This window comes from Propithecus coquereli, unplaced genomic scaffold (genome assembly GCF_000956105.1).
Source record: "Propithecus coquereli isolate 6110/MARCELLA unplaced genomic scaffold, Pcoq_1.0 Scaffold386, whole genome shotgun sequence".
Classification (NCBI taxonomy): domain Eukaryota; kingdom Metazoa; phylum Chordata; class Mammalia; order Primates; family Indriidae; genus Propithecus; species Propithecus coquereli.
Genome location: NW_012149574.1, coordinates 372,974 through 400,223, shown reverse-complemented (window position 1 = coordinate 400,223; position 27,250 = coordinate 372,974). Strand labels below are relative to the sequence as shown.

The 27,250-nt window shown below is 40.1% G+C and overlaps 1 protein-coding gene across 3 annotated transcripts in view; it reads right to left on the bottom strand.

The window, feature by feature from the left end:
- Positions 1 to 242: 242 nt before the first annotated feature.
- Positions 243 to 27,250, bottom strand: part of ZBTB20 (zinc finger and BTB domain containing 20) — a 275,017-nt gene continuing 248,009 nt past the window's right edge. For all 3 annotated transcript variants that reach the window (XM_012652264.1, XM_012652266.1, XM_012652263.1), the window contains 2 exons: positions 11,404 to 13,008; positions 243 to 997 (listed from right to left, as the gene is read on the bottom strand). In XM_012652264.1, coding sequence (XP_012507718.1) covers positions 576 to 997; positions 11,404 to 12,988 — 2,007 coding nt within the window. In that variant the 5' untranslated portion in view covers positions 12,989 to 13,008 and the 3' untranslated portion in view covers positions 243 to 575. The remainder of the gene's footprint in view (positions 998 to 11,403; positions 13,009 to 27,250) is intronic.

Genomic DNA, 27,250 nt, shown 5'->3' with positions numbered 1-27,250 from the left:
CCCTTTTGTGAAATCAGACAATGTGGTAGGTGGAAAACAGCAGGGCCTTTCCTCTGGGTTTTCAACCAGAAGTGATATTCCACAGTTTTAACTGCTTACTGTGAAGTCCAAGCGGCCAGAATTGTGAAAATGTCCACTGAAACACTGCAAGCGGTGTACTTAAAGACAGTAGGCCTTTTAGATTTTGTTATATATTTTTGTAGTGCTCTTCACAAGTGAAAAAAAATTTTTTTTTTTTTTACTTTTTTTAAAAGATTTTTTTGTAAATAAGGGTTGTATTTAGAGGCCAGTAGCTAGAGATCCAACCAGTGGACCTCTTGAAGCACTACCAGGCCTTAAGGCCACCATCCGAGGGAGACCGGGAAAACTATTATTCACCCAAGCCTCCAGAAATGTAATGTACCAGCAGGCAAAAAACAGTTCTTCATGTAGTACAAAATGAAATGAAACAAAACAAAAACAGAAAGTAAAAATGAAACCAAAACATTTCTTAAATTCTAGTGCCATAGCTTTTTTTGTTGTTTGTTTCTTTTTTTGTTGTTGTTTTGTTCATAAGAAAGAGAGAAAGATACTACTTATCCGTCAGACACATGCATCCTCATGTGGTCGTTGAACTGCTCGATTTGGTCAAACTTTGCTGGACAGACGGAGCAGACGTAAGTGGTCCCCTCCGTGCAGGCCACCACGCCTTGGGGGCCGGCGCGGGCACCTGGGGGTGTGCCCGCAGGAGGGGTCCCGTTGCTGGCACTGTGCAGGGCCACGTGTCGCTCCAGGAGGGTCTTGTGAGAGAACTTCTTTTTGCAGATGTAGCACTCATAGGACTTCTCCCCCCGGTGGAGGCGCATGTGCACGTTGAGGGAGCTCTTCTGGGTGAAGCGCTTGTTGCAGATGCTACACTGGTATGCCCTCACACCTGTGTGTGTCACCATGTGCTTGATAAGGTAATCCTTTAAGGAGAAGGAGCGCCAACAGATGCTGCATTGGTGGGGCTTCTCACCTGTGATACGGGGAGAGACAGCAAGCAGGACAGAGCGAGACACAGCAAGGGAGGGAGAATGAGAGACAGAAAAACAAGACAACAAAAAAGAAAAAAAAATTAAAAAAAAATAAAATCTGATTGCTTAATGGATCATCCTTGATTGGAAAAATCCAGGCTTTCCTGGCCTCTCACGTGCAGAGAAACCTTGCTTTATGGTGATGTAGGACAGTTTAGAGTTTTCCACTTCCCATGTCAGAAAATGGCTCTCTTGGAAAGCTACCAGATAGTCTCCAACTAAAAGTCTTCAAAGGTCATTCTGTGGAGAAAAGGGAGGGCTACCTTTTAAGGGAGTCATTCTCAGTGTCATCATTAGGGGATATAACTAGGCGATTTTGTGTTTCCCATTAATGTTATCAAACAAATATAAGAACTAAGAGAGAAGAAAGATCTTTGGAGATATGGGGTTCTCTAAAATCATTGAGATCTAAGAATATTGGTCAAAATGCTTGGTTCCTTAGGGACATCCCCATTTCTAGTATTCTGTCTAGTAAATTCACCTATACATTGATTGTTAAGTCTGGAAAATATTTGCCAAAATAGGAATAAGTTGTTAGGAAGAGCTACACTTTTGATTTTATCTATTTTAGACAGAAATCTTCCTAAAATGTAACTTCAGAGTCAACTGGCTATTGTGTATTGACTGCACTGAGCTGCAGACTGGGCTCAGCAGGTGTGGATGTTGAGCAGGTGATGGAAAACATGGTGATCTCAGGGGCAAATGGTCCTGTTCAAATCTCGGCACCAACACACCACATGCCACCCTGACAAATCACCAAATGCCTCTGAGGTATACAGTCCTACTTACCTCGCTGTGCTGGTGTTGACATAAAATACATATGAAATCACTTTGCAGACCACCAAGAATGGTGTGGGAATACGTGCACGGTATTCTTATTATAAGGCTATACCTCCCCCGCCCCTTGCCCCCCATTAAATGGTTCCATATGCTTTTTGAACTCTTGGGTCACTTTTTAAAATAGTTTTTCTGTCTCTTTCTTTGCTCTCAGCCTGTTGGCAGAAACCCTTCTTTCTCCTCAGTTTACTGCTTTGCTTTGTTGTTGGCTTAGAAACCAAATGATTAAGTTTGTTAGAAACAGGAAGGTAAGTAAGAATACTTAGTCACTGAATGACCACAGGAGATATTCCTCTCTAAGTCAAGGCCATGGGCCTGTGACGTCTCTGTGGATAGTTCCTTAAAGACTGGTTTTTGTTTGTGCTGTTTGTCCTCAGCTCTGCTCTTGACAGGTGAGATGAACTCTGTTAAGGTGTCTGGTCCATCTCTACTGCGTCATTACTGATTCCCATGTAGCACCCACCTCAGAGAAGAAAAGTCCTTCCACGTAACTCTTCCACAACCTGGCCTAAAGCCCAAAGCCTCTGAAACTTTCTAGGGTAATAGTTCAACATTGGAACTATGCATCCAGATGAGAAATCTACAAATTTGAGTTACCTTTCATTTAAAATATGTGCCTTGTCTGTGTTTCTTTTTTCCATTATGAAACAGGAGAGGGTGGATGTGTCATGGTAATAGCAGCAATGAAAACAATCACCACGTACTGAGTGCTTACTACGTATGCCAGGCTCTGTGTTAAGTGTGTTACATTCATGATTCATTTTATAAAACTTTCTTTCCTCAGAAAGTTTTTTTTTGTTGTTGTGTGTTTTCAAACAAAAAAGGATATGTTTTGAAGCACACTGATGGGACGGTATGATGTATAGGATCACAGGGTTAGAAGAGAAGGATTTCACTTTTAGACTGAAATGGGAAAAGTTAGGAAAGCCTCATTGCTAGTAATCTCAATGTGCTGAAGAGTTCAGTCTATGCATACTGTGCACGGTGGTAAATTTTTTTGAAATGAGAGATTCCCTAAGAGAGACAGTCATGCATGTTATTTTTAGTTGAAACATTTCTGTCAGCTGTAAATATGCTTGGAACTCAGCTGGTCTTTGCCATCCTTGTGCTTTCAGTACAATTTATAGAGGTACAATTTATATGATAGGCTGGCCAACTATCTTTTAAAACATGTACACCTGTCACCTTTAATGGGAAGTGTGCCTTAAATTCCAGATGGTATTTTGGCTGCTAGGATATTGAAACTTTGTATATGTTAAAATGTACTTGCTGTTTCAAACTCTCACCTTCTAACTGTGTGTTTTTCCTCTGGGCAAGGTCACTGATGAAGCCTTTTTTCACTTTCATACCCTTCTGATCTGTCTACAAGTTGATTGTTCACAGCTGTTATCTTTCCCTCCATTGCATTAATATATATGTGTATGTTGTCTGTATGTGTGTAGTATCAGTTCTGTTATTAATTTCCTGTGTGACCTGGGCTTTTTTAAGTGTTTTCATCTCTCTAGGTTTGTTTTGCCTTCTGTGAGTGAGGAGTTGGACCAAGCACTTGCCGCAGGGCCCTTTGCAGATTTAGCGGTCCTCAGCCAATGGTAGCCCACAATCCCCGAGGACCCTAGTCCTGGCCTTGTCAGCGAATGACCTGAGGGCAACCTGCTTAGTCACTCAATGCATTAGCAGTCCCACATTTTAAATAGGACAAAGTATCCTGTTCCCTTCCCTGCCACAGAAAAATGGTATGCTAGTTAATGAGGAAAAATGTTCGCAAAGCACTTGGGAGCTCCTTAAAGGAAGGTGCTCTCTATAATTATTAAGGTGCTGTGATGGTGGAGTGTAGGCATTTCAGAAACCGTCTTACTAAATGGGGTGTATTTTCAGATTAGTCAGGTGCCCATAATTTTCATTTCTATATGTATGAATTTGAAATAATGTCATTCAGCAGGAATGTTAATACTTTTATTTTCCATTATTTTCTTGCATATTACTTATAGCAATCCCCAAAGGCTTTCAGGCATTATACGTGAAATGATGTGGTCTGTTGATTGTTGCTCTCCAAGTGAAGAAATGAAAAGCGAAGATAAATGGTGGTAGATGGCTTTCCGGGTTTGTGCCCATGGTCAGGAATGGCAAGTCTCATTTGTTAGAAAGGGACACAAAGTACAAAGTGGATACTTAAATTATAACATGAAGGGGAAGCTTACACAAGTCTCTTCACTTTAAAATGATCCATTTTGGAGCTATACAGACGCAGCAGTCAGATATGAATTCCATTTCCTTGGCTGAGTGACTCGGGCATGTTATTCAACCTCTCCAAGCCTCAGTTTCCTTATCTATAGCTTGAGAATAATATAGTAAGTACTGTTCTGTGAAGCTGCTTAGAAAATTAAGGAGATAAAGCATTTAGTATAGAGCATGTGGTCATTTTAAGAAAAATTAAACTGTTCCATTCAGCACAAAGGAACTGAGGTTAAATGAAACCAACTGAGAAATGACTCACATGGAGTGGGGAAGCCAATCCAGAATTTAAAAAAAAAATTGTTTCAGATAATCAATAAAGCAAGCGATTATATTGCAGCTACGTAATTCAGAGTTAAGGGTATAGTCTATTCTCAATGACATATGCTAATGGAAAGAAGTGGTACCATGAATAAAATGTCAGGACATAGTATAGATCAGATTTCCTAGCAAGCTGCAATTGAGCATGGGAGGCACAGAAACCAAATAGGCGAAGAAACCGAGGGGGAGGCAGTCCTTTACTGCCTTGCCAAGGGTGAAGGGAGTGGTGAAATATATCTTTTCCTCCAGTTTTCAATGCCTGCTCTTCAACTCCTCCTCATGGACCAGCTCTGACACTTACTTTACCATGACTGACAAGTGAACAAAAAAAGAAAGAGGAAGGAAAGACACTGCTTACATTAGTAGATTCACAGTGTTTTGCCCAAAGCTTACAAGGTTCAAGTAAAAGCCGTGCTAATGGGACAAGACACCCCAGTTTTGAATAGTGACCTCTGTACTGGGTGCTCAGCAAGAACCACTTCTACTGATTCTTTCTCATTCTAACCAGGCTTCTCCTGGGCTGCAGAAAGGATAACGAATGCTATTATTTGGACGTTTTCCAGAAGCAGTTCCTACTTGCCTCTCCCATTCTTTGTGCCTCTCTATTATCTGCCTAGCACAATGCTCTTCTCTTTGGGCAAGTACAGTGAGGAGTCAAAAAACAAAGACAGAATGCTTGGTGGGACAGCAGGCAGCAAGGAAGGAAGAGGAGGAGAAGAGGAGGAGAAGAGTATGGACAGGGGAAGGTGGCCACTGGTGCGGAGAGTAGAAGGGGTGCTTGAAAGAGCAGGTCCTCTGAACGGGGAAAAGCAAGATTGGATCTCAAAATGGAAAAGGTTCGGTATCAACATTGGAAGTATGCTCGGATAGAATTAGATGGAGCTTTCACTGGCTGCTGAGTTTGGTCTCCACCGAAAGAAGTCGGGTTAAAGGAGGGCCCACACACCTGAGATACAGCTGGTGTGACTGCCTGCGAAGCTTTCCATGCAGTTCTTGGGGTGTGCCAGCTTGGCCTGTGAAGCTATATAGAAGGGATTGCCTACTGGGGACACACTGCATTCACAAAACACATACAGTTTCTGAAATGCCTACACTCCACCATCACAGCACCTTAATAATTACAGAGAACACCTTCCTTTAAGGAGCTCCCAAGTGCGTCAGTGACACCTAAAATATTTTGGTGTTAAGCAGAATTTTGAAGAATTTTATACACATTATTTGACTTTTCTTATAACTTTATAAATGGGGTAGATATTAACATCCCCAGGTGATGGTATCTCCAATTCGAGAATTGTACTAACAACCTGAAGATCGCCTGTCAGTAACAGCTGACAGCATGATACTGGCCCAACCAGATTACCCTGCTCCCCTGTTAACAATTCCTTGCTTTCTGGATTATGCTGCAAAATGTATGATGTGGCTATAACATACACAGCATATATGTTCCTAAATGGCTTTGATAATTTTACAGCATCTATAGTTAAGTGCTCTCACACAAATTATGTTAATTCTTAGAGCAATCATATAAAGTACTACAGATCTGAAAAATTGAGGCTTAGGTTGGTTATAGGACTTTCCTAAAGTTACTCAGTCAGAAAGTGGTAACACCAAGGCTTTTTTACTCCAAAACTTATACTTGTTCCTTTACTCCCACTGGCTGGATATAATTAATAGTCCGAGCTCCATATGAGGATTATCACATTATCATGTTGATATTACTATTATTGCCCTATTGGCAACTTTGTTATGTTAGTATTATCACTATATCTATTTACATTGAATTCATGGCTGAAATAGCTGAGCTTCTCAAATTAATAAGCAAAATTATCATATGTGCAGAGGATACAAATGGGCTAAAGTCACCAATGATGGGCTCTTCATAATATGATTCAAACAAGGCCAAAACACCTATCTTTTGTTGGTAACAAAAAACATAAGTGTGAAATATTTGTACACATACTTTGTATATGTGTACAAACTATTCTCTAGCAAATTAAAAAAAAGAAGAAAAAGGAGAAAATCTAGAAGTTTTGCTGAGAAAAGAATTAAATTTTCCTGGAAAGAATGTTCACTTTGAACATTCATTTACTTACTCAATAAACATTTGTGAAGCAACTACATATGCTAGCCTGTATTCATCTATAGATTTTTAAAGCAAAAAGTCCTAAGATTGGTTCTTAAAAGAAAGTTCCACCTGGATAGGGTTGCCAAATAAAATACATGACATCCTGTTAAATTTGAATTTCAGATAAGCAATGAATAGTTTTTTAGTATAAGTATGTCACAAATATTGCATGGGACATAGCTACACTAAAAATATACTTGTTGTTTATCTGAAAATCAAATGTACTGGTGGTCCTGTATTTTTGTTTGCTAAATCTGGCTACCCTACACCTGGAGGTAAAGAAATAGCCCAGATGCCATTCCTGGTCATTCTGAATATTATGTGTCCTATTTTGTTACATAGAGCAAGACAAGAACAAATGGAACACGGTATCTAAAAGATGTTTCTAGAACCTTGGAGAAAGTAGTTAACATATAAATATGCAACGTATTTTTTGCACTAGGTCTGTGGAGCTGTATCATAAAATAAACAACGCTATGGAAATAGACCACTCATCCTTTTGGAAGTGGTTAGACGTCATTAGAGAAGGATTTGATTCATTCATTGATAGAGGATTTATTGAATGTTTATTACGTGTAAGGTATCATGCTAGGTACATTGAAGTATGACATATATATGTATGAAGTATGATATATTTGTGTGTGTGTTTCTGCTCTCACAGAGCTTACGTTCCAGTGGGAAGGTGTAAAGACAATACACACTGATAATACAAGTCACTATTGCTAAGTGTCAGAAGGGGTTTGCTTGCTATGGTACCTGTGTGGTTTGGAAGACTCTCATATGGGAGAGATTAGCTCCTGTAATATAATTTATCCACTACAAAAATCAAGCTTTTATCTGTAACTCTGATTTTCTTTTTCTAAACACACAGATTCTTCTTAGTGGAATTTTAAAGAATAATGTTATGTAACAAAAGCAACCTGATGCCATCCTCCTCCTTACTGCCTAGGCTCAGCTCTCTAGGGGAGGTATTCTCAACTTTAGCATGAATCAGGGCTTGTTAGAACACTGATTGCTGGGCTCCATCGCCAGAGTTTCCGATTCAGGATTTCTGGGGGTGTGGATGAAGCGAGGGGGGACAGAATTTGCATGCTGCTGGTATGGGGATCACAGTGCTCTGAGTTATTCTTGAGTTTTCTCTATCGCTTGCCTTCCATATCCATGTTGACACCAAGGCTTATCCTTCTTATATTCTGTCTTTCCCTTTCATTGCCATTCCTTTATTGGACTTCTGTATTTTCTCTTGGTGGAAGGAGGTATACAGGGGCCCTGCATTGTGGATGATTTGTGTTATCTTTGTTTTTTCTCTACTTCTCTTGCTTTCAAACACATCTTTAACTCTTGGTTTCCTTTCTCACACTTTTATGAAGCTGCCATAAGTGAATGTGAGAAACCCCTAGAGGTAAGGAAGTCCTACTGTGGTTTGCTAGGCAGTGGATAGAGAGTGGTAGGAGAGGGATTTTCTTTTACTCTCATCAAACTTAATAAGGAATAAAAAAAGTTCTTGTAAAGAAAGAAGATCAGGAGAAACCCAAGAAGTATCACATGGTTTCAGCATTTGAATTCCACGGAGGAAGGGTACACATTGAAAGTGTATTATTTAGAGATGGGAGACAGAGCAAAGAAAATAATGAAGATGAATTTTTTTTAAATTAAGTAATACTTCATCTTTTATGAAAAGCTCTCACATGCATCATGCCTTTACAGCTACTCAAAAGGCAGGAAAATTATTATTTGTATTTTAAACTCAGAAACTGAGGGTTATGAAATCAGGTGACTTGTTTAAGGCCACACAGTCAGAGAAAACAAAACTGGACCGAAGTCATCCAATTCTAGCATGATCATCTTGTACTTATGCCTCTACTTTAAATTTTAGTGTTATAATTATTACAAAATACGCTTTACAAATAGGGCTTCCTTGGTTCTCTAAGGTAGAACTTAGCCCAAATTCAATATGATGGACTACCTATTTGTCTCAAACACTTTCTTTATGAATATGTGGATCATTAACATAGAGCTATATAGAATTTTAACTGGAATCAGATCTCAGAGTTGAGTCTGCAGTTGTTGAAAGCAAGTACCATCTACATTACACCTTGGTGTTACTGAAATGCAAAGCCAGTTACTGTGCTGGTCTATTTGTTTGCATAGTGGCTGTGATAGAGAGAACCCAAGTTTCTTTCCTTTCAGTTCTGTCAAGCTATTCTTTATTTTTAGGACTCTTTTTTAGACTATAGGTAAGAACACTGAGTCCACCCACACTCTTCCAAGTATCCCCAGTACTTTCTAGAATCTTTTTATACCAACATTTGGACTTTTTGCTCTGGATTTTTATCACTTCCACTGGGCTCCTGTTAAGTTGCAAGGCCCTACTTTTTTGATGTTTTCTCAAGAAATTGGAAAGAACGTTGTTTGGAAATGTGAGCCACAGTGAACCCAGGTCTTGAATTACTTCCACATGTTCAGGCTGTCTTGCCTTTTGAAAATCTAGACAAATAGTTCTCAAACTTTGTTAGGTTAGGGTGTCCTTCAGTTAGACAAAAGTCTTGAAAGGCAGATGGCCTTACCAAACTGCTACTGTCAAATAATTCCAGAGTGAAAGGGAAGAGCACTGCTTTTTTAAAATGAAGTGCTTGATTTACATATGCACATTGTTTTCAGATGTGGCTACATTATATACACCAGTACAAAAACCTTCATAATTTACTGAGGTGCTTCATTATTTACTAGAGATCTGAAGATCCATTTGATTATAACTCAGATTTATAAAATGACTTCACTTGTAGCTTTTGCATATGATGTCTAGGTGTGCAAACCCATTGCTAAAATTTTCTCATGGGCAAACCTAGTTATTTGGGTTAACCACAGAATCCTTTGCTGAATCCATTGGAGGAATGTATTTATATATCAAAAAGACAATCTTCGGTAGTACACCAAAAATTTCATGTTGCAAATTTAAAGCCTTATTTCAATATGTGAGCTAACAGAATATGTGAATTTTATATCTGCTAGGTCTATTGGAAGAGATGCATAGAAGGAAAGAGTAGATATATTTGTGGATCCAAGACCATCAGAGTCAATTTTGACAAAGGAGACACTTTCAGTCCTTTTTTCTCCCTAATCCTTAATTTGATGGCTTATAAATTGGCTATTCAGAGGAAAGACATAAATTATGCAAGAACACTCTGTAAACCATAAGTTGCTGCATAAATAAAAACATTACTATTTGATTAATTCTCCTAATAATGGCAACACTGATACTAGATGGAAAATTTCCCTTGATTGATCTCAGATTATTAGTACATTCACATTTACCCCAAGTAAACATAGTGACTTACCACTACCCAATTTTCTTCCTAAATTCAGTAGTGAGTCACTATGTTTATTTGGAGGTGTGAAAACTGCAATCTTTAAGAAACAACTGATTCCCATAAAGATGCATACATTAATTTACATAATGTACTGACTTAAACTGCAAAAAGGCAAATTTCATCTTAAGTAATATTCTATTTCAGTGTTCACTTCCATGTTGGGCACCTTGTCTCCATGTCTGCTGCTTTCCTTTCCTCCTAGTCTCCAATTTAAACTTATCTGTTTTATGTCCTATCTCTTAGATTCCTTCTAGCTGATCTGAGAAACAAGGTTTGTTTTGAGAAACTAATTTGTTTTCATGCATCAGAATCCAAGTATATAACTTTTCACTGGCAAATTATGTGTCATTTAACAGGGGTATTCTGGAACCAGAGGTTTACCAGAAGAGAGATTCTTATAAGAATTTCAAATATGATAATCATCATCATTGTGGTAGGTAGTCTTAGATACAGGAGAATCTATGAGAAATCACAATCATATAGGTTGTCACTTATATGGACGCACATCCATGGAGTTCCCAATATGTCTGTCCCATTATGGAACTAGGAAAGAGCAGTGGCTGAGAGGTCAGGAGAGCTTAGCTCTGGAGTCACAGAATCCAGGTCTGAAACATCATCGTCCACACCTTGATGACTGAATCCCCTCAACAACATCGCTACAAAATGATTATCCATTCTCTCCTTGAATATCTCTAATTTCAGGAACTCACTTCCTTTGAGTGAGTTCCCACCCAAGTCTATCCCACCTTAGAGAAGCTCTGATTGTTCTCAAACTTGTTATCTTATTTAATAGGAAGAATCTCCTGATAGCATTCAGTCATTGGTCTAGTTCTACCTTTTGGAGCCAAACAAAACAAACCGAATGTCTCCTCATTCCCACCATCTTAATAATGCTAATAATAGCTATCATTTATAGAGTACTTATTATGAGTTAAGACCTACTCTAAAAATTTCACATGTATTAATACATCTAATTCTTAAAACAGCACTATAAGGAGGGTGTATTACTACCATTCTCATTTTATAAACAAGGAAACTGAATTATAGAAAAGTTAAGTGATTTTTCCAAGGTGACAAGGTTTGGTTGTGGCTAAGCCTGAATTCAAACCCAGGCAATCTGGCTCTAGAACTGAAGCTCTTCAGTACTACATTAAGCTGCCGCTGAAACTCAGATACTTGAATATGGCTTATATGATGTCCTGAGTCTTTTCTTCTACAGGCTGGGCATCTCTAGGACATCCCTTCTCCATAAAGGGTTTCTGTGATTTTGTCTTCCAGTGGCAGAGTGCTTTGTTCCTATGATGGGGACCACAGGTGGGCCTCCTAGAACAGGCTTGCAGTGGGGTCTCTTTAAAATCTGAAAAATGACTCCAAACCTTCCCCTCCACCTGCTCTCATACCTTCCCTTCCCACAGTCCCCTCATCCCCCTGTTGCCAGGCCTCCAGGGGGGCCAGCACTCACCTGTGTGTACGAACATGTGCTTGACGTAGTTCTGTTTGGCGGTGAAAGTCTTGTTGCAGAGAGTGCACTCATAAGGCTTTTTTTCGCCTTGCCCACTGGCTGTGCTGTGGCCTGCGGATGAGGCCAGGGGCTGTGGCGCTGGCAGCTGTGCAGTAAAGGTCGACAGGCCGGGCTGGGACACTGTCACAAACTGGGTCTGCTGGCCTGCCAGGGGCTGTGGCAGGCTGAAGAGGAAAGGCTTGGGACCACTGCCCGCGGGCTGGGTAGTGAAGAGGGCCGGCAGGTAGGTGTTGCCAGCTGTGCCAATGACCTGTGTGTTGCTGGTCAAGGTCAGAGGCATCCTCAGGTTGCTGGTGAGGGTTTCTGTCTGGCGTAAGTAGAGCTGGGTACTTGGCAATGGCTGCCCGATGGACGTGTTCACCGAAGGCTGCTGCAGGACGCTCTTGTCGGAGCTGTTGCTGACAGTGATGACCGTGCTGTCCATCTCCACCTCGTTGCTTCTCTCCGGAGAGGAGGCACCTGTTTCTAGCTGGTTCGGTTGTGGGGCACCCTCGGCAGGGGCTTCTGTAGCCTGCTCGGCTTGGGCGGGTTCCGCTTGGCCATCCCGTGCTGCCCCGGCCCCAAACTGCTGCTCCACCGAGTCGGGCTCGGTGCCTATTGAGGAGCTGACGCCCGAGTCGAAGCTTTCACCTTTGGGCTCACTCTCGGTGCCCTCGGCCTGGTCAGTGTCTTCCGTGCACTCCTCGGATTCGTTGCGCTCCAGGATCTGCACCCTTTGCTGCCCATAGTAGTCGTAATCGTCCTCCATCTCCTGCTTGATGTGGATGTTGCCCACCAGCGTCTGGATGCGCACAGGCCGGGGCTGCTTGCGGCAGTGCGTGGTCTCGGGGGTGGTGGACAGGTAGCGCTCCATCTGCTGCGAGCGCTCATGGATGCGTGTGATCCAACTGGGGTCTTCCATGTGGTGGTCGCGAGGCAGGCCAAGCGCAGTCTCGTGGTGGCTGACCACCGCACCGCTGTAAAAGGAGCGCTCGCCGCTGCCATTCTGCATGGAGCACGCGTAGAGTGCCGAGTAGATCCTGTCCACGCTGTGCTGCGGGTGGCTCTGCAGGTAGCCTGACTCCGTGTCGCTGCTCTGGCCTGACGTTCCTGACTCGGGAGTCCCCCGCGGCGTGTCCTGGCCCGAGTCCTGGATCCCCGGGAACACATCGCCCACGTTCTGCGACACGATGCGCGTGCACTCATCGATGACTGTTTTGATCTGCAGGATGCTGGCGGCCGTGAGGATCTGCAGAGCTTCTGACTGTGAGACGCGCAGCACGCCGCTATACATGAAGTCAATGAGCTTTTGCACAGACTGCACTGACACCACCGACGGGATCTCGATGTCGCTGTAGCCAAGCAGCAGTTTGTCCTGGAAGAAGGGGCTGCCGGCTGCCAGCACGCAGCGGTGTGCGCGCAGCATGCTCCCGTGGATGCGCACCGTCACGTCACAGAAGTGGCCACGGTTGCGCTGCTCGTTGAGGGTTTCGAGCACGGAATTGCTGAAGTTGTGAAGGTTGATGCTGTGAATGCGCTCGGTCATCCCCTTGCAACTGATGTCACCTGCAGCATATCAAGGCGGACACAAAACAGGGCGTAGGTCAGACCTAGCTGGCTGTGTTTCTAACACCTAGGTCTCAGGTGCGTAATGCTCATGGCTCCTAGAAGCACCTTCCTTGCAGAAAAAAGCGGAGAGACGGACAGGCTGCTGCATACAGGCCATAGGTGTGATGGCCTCGGGGAATAAGGCCTTGAATTTTGCCCCAGTTCCAGCCTTAGGGCCCCAGCAGTTTGGGGTACTGAATCCATATTAACCCCCCAGAGCTTCAGCTGAGGTTGTCAGTTGAAGTAGAATGGCTTAATAACCAGAAGGGTCAATTTGCCTGCTACTCCCACAACTTCAACAAAGAATAACTGAAAGGCAAACGGAAGATTTGTTCTCAGGGAACACTCTATCTCCGTGTTAGGCCTAAGCCGAGGTCCTTTGGGAAAGTTTACATTTCTCTCAATTTATTGAAGCTCCTCATTTTATTTATAGACATGGTTAACAAATTCATGGTTAACAAATAAATCCCCTTCCTATTGATTTATATGGCATATTACCAAAACCCATACCATGTATGCAAAAATCCTTGGAATATTCCACCCAGACTAATGTCTACCAAAGAGCTGCCACCATGTTTTCCAGATGAGGGGTGGGGAATCTGCCAGCGAAAGGAGCGCTCTCCAGCTGCTTTCTGCATCTACTCATTTTTCTTGTCATCTCTGACAATCTGTTTGAACACTTTTTATGGTGGTTGTATGTTATATGGGTGGTTTTTTGAACTTTCTGAGGCTTAATGAGGATGGAATGTTAAAAAGGTCAGAAGTGGCAGTTCTGACCTAGGAGACTAGAACACACTAGGTAGGTGATCCTATCTGTCATTCAAACTGACCACTTTTAGAATGAAGGGGAGCACTGTCAATAATTAGGCCAGGACAGCAGGAGTAAACCAGAAGTGGGATATATGATCATCTTAGGTAATAGGGTGTTCTAGGCACTTGCAGGGAGAAGTATTACACAGCTCCCAGGAGGAAGGCAATAGTCAGCTATGTGGAGGCTATGAAGAGCCTGACCCATTGGTACCCCTATACCTTAGGCTATTCGGACAAGGGATAATGTCGATAACATTTGGATTCAGACTGAGAAAGACAACAGATGGCCATAGCACCAGGTTTTAAGGCTTTCCTACATTTCTAGCTCACCTCTCAGATCACTCTAGAGAATCCCTCCCTGGATTATTCTTAATCAGATTCTCCATTCTTGCCTTCACAACTGACCAATCAGCTTGGGACAGCCCAAGTAAGTGGGCTTTCAAAACCAAGTGGCCCAAGTGCTAATTGTTGGCCTGTGACCCAAATCCCTATGTCTTGTGAGAAGCAACCCCAGAGGTAAAGGCCTCCAGACAGGAGGAATGCCTACCTTCTCAGGTCCTGTCTACATTGCCTTAGGATAGAAGGCCTGCTCAGGAAAGTCTGAGCTCAACTAGTTTTCCTACCTTGCTTCACTTGATCACCCTCAAGCTGTCTGAGCTTAACTTAATCAATTCCTTCAAGCTCGATGTTCAGTGATACAATTTACACTAATTTATGTAAAAGAATTCTTTCTTGTTCCAGACCTCCATCAGGTCTGTTACGTGCCTAAAGTATTGCATTAGGCTATAGCTTCTATCCTTTTTACTTACGTGAAACAAATTCTCTTTGCCAGATTAAAGAATCATGGTGAATCCCCTATAACTGTGCTAATATAAAATATAGCCCCAGAAGAAGGCACCAATAACCCAGGAAGGGATTGTTCAGGAACTCAGTCAGCAGACTAAATTCCAAGTTCTGGCTGAATTCCCTATGCACGTATACCATTATAATAATAACAACAGCAAACATTTTTTTAAAGCTTACTGTTCTAATTATTTTATGTATATGATTTCATGAAATCTTCCAGCAGCTGTAGGAAGTGGGTAGTATTATTATTCCTATTTTACAGATGAGAAAACAGGCGAGAGAAATTAAGAAACTTGCTCAAGACTACATAGGCAATTAGTGGTAGAGCTGCAATTAGAACCCAGGCAGTCTGGCTCTAGAATTCACCCTCTTAACTACTTTACTATATCTCATGCTTTGCCCCTGAATGAGGTCTGGGCCCTTAGGTGTTCATGGGTCTGTTGTAAAACTGTGTGAAAAGGTTTTCCCAGTATTCCTTCTAGCTACTTCTACACCTATCCATGATTTAGCATGGCTTTCATGTTTCTAGGCCTTGAGGCTTCAACATAGCCTCAGTCATTTAACTTAAAGAACATATTTTTTAGACAAAACAATGCAAGAAATAGAACAACTTGTCCTGGCACTAAGACGTAGAGTTTTCTATATACACTTTTATTATCACCAAGGTCTCTTTCATTTAAGTAAAACTGGTTGTGTCTGTGATAAAATAACCATCTCTGTGTAGGATGGATTTATTAAAATATTTTTTTAAATAGGTAAAAAACACTCTTTAAACATACATTTGCTCATAGCACCAGTCACAATGAAAACACTAGAGATGTCATATATGACAGAGTTGTCTTCTTTCAGATAATTCTGGGAAGCAGCTCTATCATCAGTATCATAATAATATCCATATATTACTTCACAGTGTACAAAACTCTTTCATATGTAACATCTCATTTATTCCTTATAATAATCCTATGTTTTCAGGATTTGGTATAAGAGAAAGTCAAGGCTCTCAAAGTGCCTAAATGCCTTGCTCAGAGTTGCACACAGCTAGCAAGTGGCAGGGCTGGGATTAGAACCTGTGTCTTCTGATGCTCTTTCCACTGCATAGCACTGGATTACTGAGGAATGAAACTCAAATTGCCCAAGATTTACAGTCATCTTAATTCTCAGTGGAAAAAACTAAAGACACTGAAAGTGATGATGGAGGTTGCTTTAGAGATGAGAAATTGTCACACACACAAGCACACATGTGCAATTTCACAAGAAAATCTAAACTGCTTGTTTGATCAAACTGGATTGCAAATTTAGTTTATCTAAACAATCATTTAGCTGGTTATCTCCTAAATAATCAGAGTTATGATTATTGCAGTAATGTTGTCACCAACTTCATGAAAAACCACAGAGACAGACTTAAACCTGCACATATATACAACTTCACCTGAGAAGCCTAGTTAGATTTTTATAGACACAATTCTTAAACATATCCTTTAGTACACTGGCCCCACACTGCAGTGAGCAATCATGAAAGGCTGAATGGTTTTTTGCTGATATGAGTACAGATGCGAAGGGGGACCCTGCCTCTCCATTCAAGCGCGCCTCATTCCTCCAGCACACAATGCTGAGGCAATTCCTTTCCCAGGCTTTCTTTTATTTTTAACACTAATACAGTGGGAAAAAACTTTCTGCCACAGCAAGGCAAAGTCCAGGCTTTTGTGAACATGTCCTTTTCATCCAATGGGCATTAATGTATAGATTCCAATGGAATAAATCTGAAATACTCTACTGTAGAAGATTTGTCCCCCATTGAAAACAAATCTTGATTGGATGGTTATTCAGGGACTGTATAGGAAGGATGGTGTGAAAATGCTAACTCCATTCTTTCTTAGATTGGCACTGAATAGGCATTTGGGCTATTCAAAAAAAAAAAAAAAAAAAACAAAACCAAACTCTAACCCTCTTAACTCTACAAAACCATACAACTTTACATAGATTTACGTGTATTTGGGGATGCCTCCCCACCTGAAAAAAATCCACAGTAGTACAAACATAGAACTAGTGGCAAAATGAAAAAGTGATAAAACAAATTAGTTTTCTATGTGTTTTAAAATAATAACTACCTCCTTTTCACTAGAGTGAAAATATAGAGTTAGCGTGTGATGGCATTCACTAGAAACACGCAAGGAATTGTGCTACTGAAGTGATCATGTATTCTCAGTGACTGTGTTCTGTGAGAGAGCAAACACAGATGGAGCTGAAGCACTGAAGGAAAATCTGCCTGTGGTGAAATAGGGGATAGAGGGCCTGACTCCGTTTTTGTAGGAACCTGGCTCTGGCCTGTCCCTTAAGCTGCAGGGGTCCAGGGATAGGACTTAGCATGAGAATAAAAAGCTGCCTGCACACAAGAGAAAATGAGCAAGAAAGGAAACAGCAGGCAATACGATCTCTTTTAATTAGATGTGAAATCCAGTCCTTTCTCAATCAGGAGAGCAAAAGGATATATAAAATGAGACTAGTGCAAGGGCAAGGTGCTATGGGGGGGCATGGGAATTTGAAGTCTCTGTGATTTGGGAGGAAACATCAGCTCTCAAATTAAAACCAATCTGGTGCACCAGGTTCCGAAAAGGGTGGGAAACAGAGCTAGGGGTAGCCAGGCCTCCATAACCCAGCCTCATATATCATACGCTTTTCCATACTGTATCTGGATACCTTTAGTGTGTGGAGATTGATCTTTCATGTATCAGGAGATTAATGATGATCTCAAGCTATTACATGTTGGCAGTACTTGCCAAGTTGGTCACACTAGGAAAGAGCCAGTTGTCTCTGGAGAAAGGAGGGATGCATTTTGGTAATTCAGCCCCCTTACTTTCCAAATCCCCTGGCAGGTGTATGATCTCAGTTATATTTACTTCACCTACTTGTATATGCCAAGGAGGCTTGCTGAGACCCTGTGCTATAGGAGGTATAGATGTTTTTTGCTCACAGGTACCATCCAGAGCAAATGGCCCTGTGCCTCCCTACCCTTTCACTGGCATCTTCATTATATTTAGAGCGTGGCTGGGCGCACTGGGGAAATCATATATGCAAGTGGAAGGCAGCAGGCAGAACAAGACCTCTTTCTCCTACCTTGGCTCCAGACATCTAGCATATCCCAGCTGTCATTACCTCTGTAGTGGGACCACAGAAGGGTCATCAGCGTATGGAAAGCAGAGCTATACAGTTTTACTTACCCATTCTTGGGTGAAAAGGGGGATGCTTTGGGCCATCTCCCACTGAAGGTTCTCCTCTATCTTCCAGATTATCTAAGTCCAGTGTGGAAGAACCATCAGGGATTTCAGCATGTTTTTTAGCCATTGGTAACAAAATTATTCTCATAAAACATAAATCAATTGCTGAACTTTCAGAAATGTGACTTTGAAACATGTTTTCAGGAATGAACTACCTATGAAAGTTGGTGACTGCCTGAATGCTTTTGTAGTCACTGCTTATTATTTTAGCTGGATAAAGATATTAAAATTACTAACTGGTTTAAAGTACTTACAACACCATTTTATTTATGATCTCAATACCATAGTTGTGTATGTCTTTAATATTACTTGAGTTTTCATTCATTCGTGGAACATTTCTAGAGAATATTTAAATATTTAAAGGTCCTTGATTTTATGTTTGGACTCTAACAGATATCTACAGTTTTCATGAATGGACATGTTTATATTTTCATATGGATAAGGTCAGTGGCTTTCATTAGAATCTCAAAGAGGTCTGTGTTTCCTTCAAATTAAGACCCACGGATTGAGATTTAAGCGTCCCTCTTTAAACTTCTCATAACTACTTTCAATAATCAAAGCCTCTAAAGCTGACACAACCTTCATGATTACTATCTGATGCATCAGGTCTGTTGAGCTGATGTTTTTCATTAATTTAAGTTGAGCTGATTGTATTTTGTATAATACAGTAACCTACCTCAGCCAAAATTACAAAAGTTACTTTTCAGAAGAGAATGATTAAAATAAAAGGACTTAAAGGGAAGAGAGAAATGTAGATAATAAACTAACAATGCTAGCTGAAATCTAGAGGACTGTGACAGTTTACAACTGTTGAAGGTAAGTATTATTCAGAAAAATTTGGTTTGAATCAGGTTTGTATCAGAGTAGATTCCCTTTGATAGCTAACAGAAATTCATAAAAGAATTAGGAAACATCCTTTAACTTTTTTAAACCATCAAAAGTTAGATATATAATTTGTAATTTGAATTTGTTGAATGTATTCAAATTTACAATTTGAATAAAAAGTAAATACAAACTCAATACATACTTTTAATGTAGCCAATAGAGTTCACTCAAAAGCCCTGTAGTATTTCTGATGGATAGGCTGCCTTTCTCTCTTTTTTCCTCCATCCCTCCCTTTCTTTTTGCTATTTTGCTGCTAAGTTTTACTAAGCTTCAAGTGTTGGGAGCATGGGAGGCAAAATTACGAACTAGGAAAACATCTCTCGTGATTCTCAGGCCCATCCCCAAATCTTGACTTATCCTCCACCTCTGACTTTCTTTTCCTCTCTTCACTCCATCAAAAAGCAAGAGCTTTATACTTCATCTGAAGGCTGAGAATAGATTTACATTACTAGTGGGATTTTCAGGTCCAAAGGAAAAAGTAATTCTGGAAATCCTTTTCACTTGGCCTTAGAGGCTCTCATAGTTTCCCTTAACTCAGATCTTTCTTTGCCTTGCCTGATTTCAAGTTATGTCTGCTGTTATCCCTAAGAAAGGACAAGGACATGATTGACCACATGTCTAATGAAATTGCTCTTAGGGCCAGTTGAATTTTCACCAATTCATTAATGAAACATTTACTGAGAATATTCCAGTGCAAATGGACCTATAAGGATACAGATGATCTGAAATCTAAAACAATGGAAGAAATTCATCCTTAAGGACCTTTGATATCTGAAACATACATTAATCGATCAACTTCTCTCAGACCTCAGTGCTGAGGAAAAGCTGCAACCTGCTTTTATGTTTTTGGACCCTGTGAACTGATAACTGATCATGTTTCTCTTTTGACTTTTTTTAGTAGGAAACTCAGAATTAAAATTTAGCCCACGGTTTAGCGTCTATGTAGGATCTCATGGAATGCTTTTCTATGTAAAATGTTCACCAGTCTCATTCTATTATCAATTCCTTATTTTACTTCTACTCTTATATATATTTCCTACATATTTACCAATAATTGAATATTCTTTTAACCCAACTTAAATCCCTTCAGTTATGAGGTGAGGGTATAATCAAACAACTAATCAATAAGAAATTGAGCATTAATTTTATGAAAGCAATTCTAACCATAAGTTAAAACTTCCGTTTTGAGTATTATCAAGATATATACTTTATGAATTTCTATACCTTGAGCATCTAATTGCAGTGAAATAAAATACTGAAATTTACTCTCTTATAGTGTACCTTGTGAAAGCTAAATTTTAACTCTGTGAACAAAGGCATTGGATAGATAATTCCAGACAACATTCTGAAAGACACTTATGCCCTCATTCCAAAGTTGAAATAAAATGTCTTCTTGAGGAGAGAAGACCTGCTGGGACTAAGGAGAAAAGTCAATGAAATCTGAGGTTGATGCCTTTAAATCCTCTTATATTGTAAACCTTTTGAGGCACCTTTTAGGAGTTTCATTTTTTTTCCCTCTAAAGCGCTTTCCTTACAAATTTAGCTGCTGCCCTATTGTAACCTTTTCCTTTGTTCACTAAATCTGGGGAACAAAAATACAGAGATGCTACATCCGTGGGTGGGATACAAAAATGAACAAAAGGATCTATTTAAATTCACAAAGTTGTACAGTTTAAACTTGGCTTTGGATAGACCTTAAAAAGAAGGATCTATATATTCAAGTGTATAGTTAAAAAGTAAGGTCCCTTATTTTGCTTGAGAAAAAATTATAAATTTAAAAAGTGACTATATACAAACCAGTATCTTTTTACTTAATGATCCACTCTTCTTTTGGTCCCTACATCACCATATACTTATTTTATAGGAAAAACAAATTTTTAACTTCGGTGAGCTCAAAGATCTTATATTTAACTCCAAGGAATGGCATTCCTTTGGAAAATACTGTCAATGGGTGATGAATTATAGTTATGCAAGAAATTAAGTTTTCGACTTCAGAAAAACTTTTATCTGGAATTCAATGAGTGAGAAAACAGAACCCCATAGTGTCATTTTTAAAAAACTTTCTGACTAAAATTATCATAGAGTTCCCAATTCATATAACTTCCTTTAGTCCTCTATCGCTGTGCTATTCTGAAACTGCTTTTAAAGCAGGTCTTCAGATTCATTTTCAAATCTTCTCTTTGCTTGGGTCTTCCTGAAAAAAGTCACTTGCTTCTAATGTTACAACTGGTTTTCAAGAGTAGCTCTGTTTGTTGGTAGGAGGGGCTAGAGGATTTCTCTATGAAAAGTGTAGATTTGAGCCATGATAGATTGTTTTAGTAGGAGTGAAGGTGAAGGCCTTCTATCCCAAAGCAACAAGGAAAAGCAAAGTAGAAGGGTAAATCTGTTTTGCTGAATTACTGGTTAAAATGGGAGCACAGAAGGGATTTGTGTGGGCCAGTTTAAGAGAGTAGCTGAAACTCATCTGCCTACCCAGGTTAATCCATGATGAACTAGCACAGGAAATCTTTAAAAAAAGAATAAGATGTAAGTTCTTTTGGTTTATGCTGAGATGAAGAAGATGCTAAATAAGTGTTGTCAGAATTCAGAACCTTGGGAGGCACTGGTAAATATGTGATGTAGAAGGCATTCTTCATAATTATTCTAATAAGGAATAAGTTATTTTATTTTTACTAAATTTTTAATATATACTTTTATATAATATTTATATTATCTATATATTATTGAAAAAAGATACTGACCTATAAGAGTCTTTTATAGCTATAGCTAACATTCTAATGGTCTAATTTCACTTCACCGTTTTGGGTGGATTTGATTTTCTCAATTTTCTCCAAAAAAAATCTGCACTAATCCAAGAGGTTGGTCCTTTTGCCTTCCCGTGCACAATTACACTCATCCTTACTTCTCTTTGTCTGCTGAACTTTCCCCCACCTCTAAAATTATTGTGCTTTCTCTACTTAAGAAATCTTATATAGTTTTATGAACCCTGTTCAATGTATTCAAAGGTCTTCCTTCTCTGTGAAACCTTCTATGATTACTGGAATCCATCCTGAATTCTCTCTTTTCCTAGTTCCCACTGGTTGGTGAGGTAATAAACTGAGACATTAGTTTCTAGTTTGCTTTTACTGAGTTAGAAAACTTTCATAATAAAATAATCCCCCCCGTCCTCCACCTGTAGGTAAGAAAGGCCAAGTCTTTGTATAAATTTATAGGTTCCTTTGTCCCAGGGAGTTGTGGTTTCAAAGCCCAGTAAGCCAAAAAGACAAAGCCCTAAAACCATTTTCTTTCTTAATCTAGGTACTCTAGAAGGAATTGTTAATCTGGGCCTTGTCTGGAGTGAGGAGGAAGAGGCCAGTCCTTTGGAGTTATGTTAGGGTAGCATTACAGAGGGAAAAATAATCAATTTGCCCTCAGATGGGGAAGGTGCCATGGTCTCTACTTACACACGACTCTAGCTGGGGTGCTTGCTTGGCATGCTTCTGGAGATTGGACATAAAGAGGCACTGCTTTGAGAGGAATAGTGATCATCTGGGAGCTGGGCTGACGGTCAGCAGCAAGGACCACTGTGAAGGGCATCTATAAACCCAACTGAGGCAGCAGTACCCGGCATCAGAAGGACCAGACTCAGTGGCATCTTTGTGGGGTGTCAAGCAATGTCAATTATGGAGACCACCACGGATTAAAGATCTGACCCCTCCCTAGATTTCAAGAGTCTTGTAACATTCTAGGGAGGGAACAGGAGCCCTGAGACTTGGCTGTATTTCTTGCCAATGTGGCAACAGGGGCCTTGGGTTTAATATTCTTTAGAAAAGCAGTGGATTGTTTCTTGTACCTGAATGTTGAGGGGTAAATCTGAACTTCCAACACATATACCACATGACTTAGTTCTTAACAATATATTATTGTCTCTTTTCTTTCCTTTTTTTTCATTTGTGCCTGTCTTATCTCCATAAGATTTTGGGCCTCCTGAAGGCTAGCGCCTTGCCTTGTTATAACTACAAGTACAGATATATATAACTGGATCCTCACACTGCCCAGCATGTTTATTTGTATAAGTAGGTTCTAACTGAGTCCCTGTTGGGTCAACTTTCCATTGCACTTCACAAACATGCTGACACAAGGGAACCTCGGGGTGCACATTCTCTGAGATGCGTCTACATGTTATAGTCCCAAGAGGTCTTTCCAGCCCCTGACGTACTGTGCAATGCTCTTCTTTTTGTCCTTTATTTCCTTACCTAGCCACAGTTGTATTTTCAATGTGAATTTAAGGTCTAAGGCAATTGTTTGTTTGTGTGTTCACTGGGTTTCCCACAGACTCTGCTCATTCATTTATGATTTCCGACACATGCCATACTGTCCGCATCTCCCTAAGCCCATTTCCCCCAAAAGAGAGCTCACTGAATCCTCCTATCAGCTGAGGACTCAGTGGAACCCAAAGCTGAGCCACACTTTGTTACCAAAAATGAGAAGAGATGACCAGTCTGTGAAACGATATAAAAATGATCAGGCCAAACTCCCGTCACTCTTGCCTAACTTAGGGAAGCTAAACTGCTTGATAACAGATGTTACAGAAAAATCTATCAACCGTCATTGATAACGGGTATTTATACTTGTGTTAACAGTCAGAGATTGTTTAGAATATTTTCTCTTGGTGGCCACTGGGTGTCCTCATTTACAAAGTAAATATGCAATATTTAGTGAAGGTCACCAGAGAGAATAAAAAACACTAGTTTTCTCTTTGGCCTTTTACATACTGGGTATAAATTTATTGCTGAACTCACAATCAGGTTATATGTTAGTACTGTTCAAAAACCTTCAGGTCAAACTGTTAAAGTTTTTAACCAAAAGTAACTTATTCAGGGTGCAGACATGAATTTAAAAGGCTGTTTCCTCAACAGAGGGGACTGTGATCCAGCTATTAGAATGAGCCCTTATTCATTTGAAAATTGGCATGGGATTTTGACTATCTGCCGAGAGAGCCAGCAGAGAGGAGCAGAGAAGGTCTTAATTTATTCTTGAAAGAAAAGAGAACACCAAATATCTCCATGGGATATTTGTTAGATTCTGTTTTTATCTCAACTTTTGTGAAAACTAATTAAAAATAATAATGAGAAGATAAAATATGTCCTTTGCCTGGGAAACCTAAAATAATGTGAAAAATGGTACGATGAGCCGGGTTAGTATAATGATTATCAATTATTTCACATTTAAAGACAAAGAATTAAATTATTCCTTTGTGGATCAGTTATCCCACCTGTAAAATGAAGATGCATATGCTTCACAGAGATGTTTTAGGGACAAATAAAGTAGAATAGGGAGTTCCTAGGAAGACAAACTATACACGAGATAGATTTAATGCATTACTAATATTCTAATCGTGGTTGAGTCACAGTTGTGTATGACTTGTCCCTGCTGGTAGACAGGAGTCAAGGCCAGAGCTCACACAGCCAACAAATATGCACTGATTTGTTGCTCCAATGCACTGAGTGTGACACACTGCTCAGCAATCACTCTGTGTTCCCTAAAGTGATTTTTTACGTTTCTAGGATTGTCATTGTCTCTAAATTTATACTTACATACATCTCTGATGATGTTCTTTCCTTGCACAGCAAAACGGATTTCTGCCTCCACACCTTGCAATTCAAACTCAAGATACAGAACTACTACTGAATATATAACAGTACTTGCCCTCAAATGTCATACTTAGCCAACTAGCTAATATTTTTCCGAAAGTAAACTTTACTGTAATAATTTTTTTTTGCTAGCACACATCCCCAACTTAATTATTATTCTCTGGCATGTCATTTCAGTATATAAATTATCAATATGATTCTGTGTCATAACCAACAATTTATACAGACAATATCAGGGAAACTAGGAAGCTCTGTGAGCTATTCAGTGCCTTTCAGAGATGTTCTACAGTTTTACTGGCTTTGCTGAACAGGTTTTTCTGTTTGTAAAGTACCACCCACCCATGCCCCTAGTACAGCAATCTATAACTCTTAATCAACAGTTAAATCTGCAACAATACACAATAGTGAGGTTAATTTCACCCTGAGATTGTACTAAAGGATCACAATGTACTCAGAGTGTATGGAAACGTGTTTCATTTCTTCTAAAGATCATTAAATTCCTTGGATTTATAGTATTTTCCAACTCTTTAATTAATAGATTCATTTTTGAAGTACTATTAACCCTGAAGACATATATCTGCAGATCCCTTCTAACTGTATTTTACCCTAGACCTTTTCTCCTTTTGGTTTCCTTATTTTGCTTCTTTAATTTCACTTTTAGAACTTGTTGAGGCTCAGTGGCTGAACACCACACAGGGCAGGCCTTATCTGATGCGCCGGCGCCTGGTGTGGTCCAAGACACACTGGTGTTTTGTTCTTGAAGTACAGGACTAATGTTCTGAAATCTAGACTCCAACACAAAGGAGATCATTAGCTCATTTTAAGTGTCTCTTTTCTTCCCCCCCGCCCCCCTGGCCTCCTCCTACCCACCCCAATACTTCCTTAGTCCTATGCACTGGCAGCAGATGGCAACCATATTCCAAAGCTGAGTATATACAAAATCGTGCCATGGAGAACAGAGTGGCTTCAAAGTTAGCCTTTCTATTCAAGTGGGATGGCAGAGACTTCTGGAGGAGTGAACTCATCTCTCACTCATTTAATCCTCTGTTCATTCAGCCAGGAATTTGTTTTCCTACACATCTTTCTACTGTCCAGCCAGTTCAAGGAGGGTGGGCATGAAGCAACTCTCTTGAGGGCTCTTCTCACAGGAGGGCATTAGGATTTCTATGCCAAGCTCTTATTTCCCTGGGCCAGCTCTGCCTGCTGCTGATCCAATCATGCCATTCCCATGAGAGGAGCTTGGGAGCACTGTGTGTCGGGGGTGGATTTCTCAAGAACTGTCTCCTTGCTAGACTGACAGTCACATGTTGTATTCCCTTGACGGAGATTAGACCCACGAAAAAGATGAAACAAGGAGGAGGGGGTGGGGTTGCAGAAAACTGTGCAGGATGTTACAGTAGTGGGAGGTGGGAGTGGGAAAACCTTTCCTTTTTGTTGTTTCAAGGTTTGCTAGAGCTTTCGCCTAATCATCTGTTTGAGCATCTTGAAAATAAGTATCTATTTCCATGATATCTATCAAAAACAGGCACCAGATTATACTACAAAGTTGACCTGCCATATTGCTATTAGAATCAAAATATGTAGCAGCCTACATCCAACAGCAAGCTTTTCTGTTTCCCAGGCATAAAAACCAGAGGGTATCTGTGACACACTTTGTTTTGTAGGTCTGCTGAATAATAATAATAAAAAAAAAATCGGGTAAAAAAATCAGTACCTGCACTTTTAGAAACGGGCAAAATGCTCACAAATGCACTACACTCTTACTTTTGCTCAGTTCTTCCCAACACATTTATTCATTCATTCAACAAATATTTGCTGAGCACCTACTATGGCTAAACCCTTTGCAAGTGCTAGGGATTCAGCAGTGGACGAGATACACAGGATTTCTGCTTTCATGAATTCTTCTACCTCACCAAAATAAACATTTAATAATTAAACTGCTAGGATATTATTTGAGGAACAGGGATAATTCATCTTACCTAGTATTTCTTCTGAATCTTCCTTGAACATATTTCTTGAAGGTCCAGACTCCTTTAACCAAGTTCTGTTTTAAATCTCTCTTTCTACTGTTATATTCATTCCTTTCTTCGCTACAATGTTGAGAGTTCAGATTGCAACTGCTACCATTTTTTTTTTTTTAGTTGGGGGGTGGGACTGTAACCCTGAGAATCGTTACTTTTCAAGCTACACATATATTTTCTCTGTAAATATTGTACCATCTAATTTGCGTCTTTGGATTCTGCTGATTAGCCATCAACATGTGATTTAAGGAATACTGCATATGAGATGCAGAAATCATGACTCAGTAAGTTATTATTTTAAAGCTCTGATTTGGGATTTATACAGACTTTTACACAATCTAGTTTGGCTTTTGATCTGATCGGCAACTATTACTAGGAGACATGTAGATCAAGTTCCTACCCTTGTGTCTCTGGAATTCTATACTCAGCAGCAAAAGCACTTAGGAGTTAAGGGAAGCAAATGTCTGAAATTATCTCCATGCATTACCAAAAACTATGTGGGTACCATGGGACAGGGAAGGTTCACCAGGTACAATGAGCCGACAAGTCTTACTTAATTTCTTAAGATTACAATTTTCCCTACTACTGCAAACTGCTTCAGAATGGAAGAAGGTAAGTGAACAGGGTGATTAAGAGTAATCCTCCTGTGCAGTGAAACTCATTTACTCTTCTAAGTTTACCGCTATTTTGAATTATTTCAAACTGCTCTCAAGCCATCAAGCCAACTGTC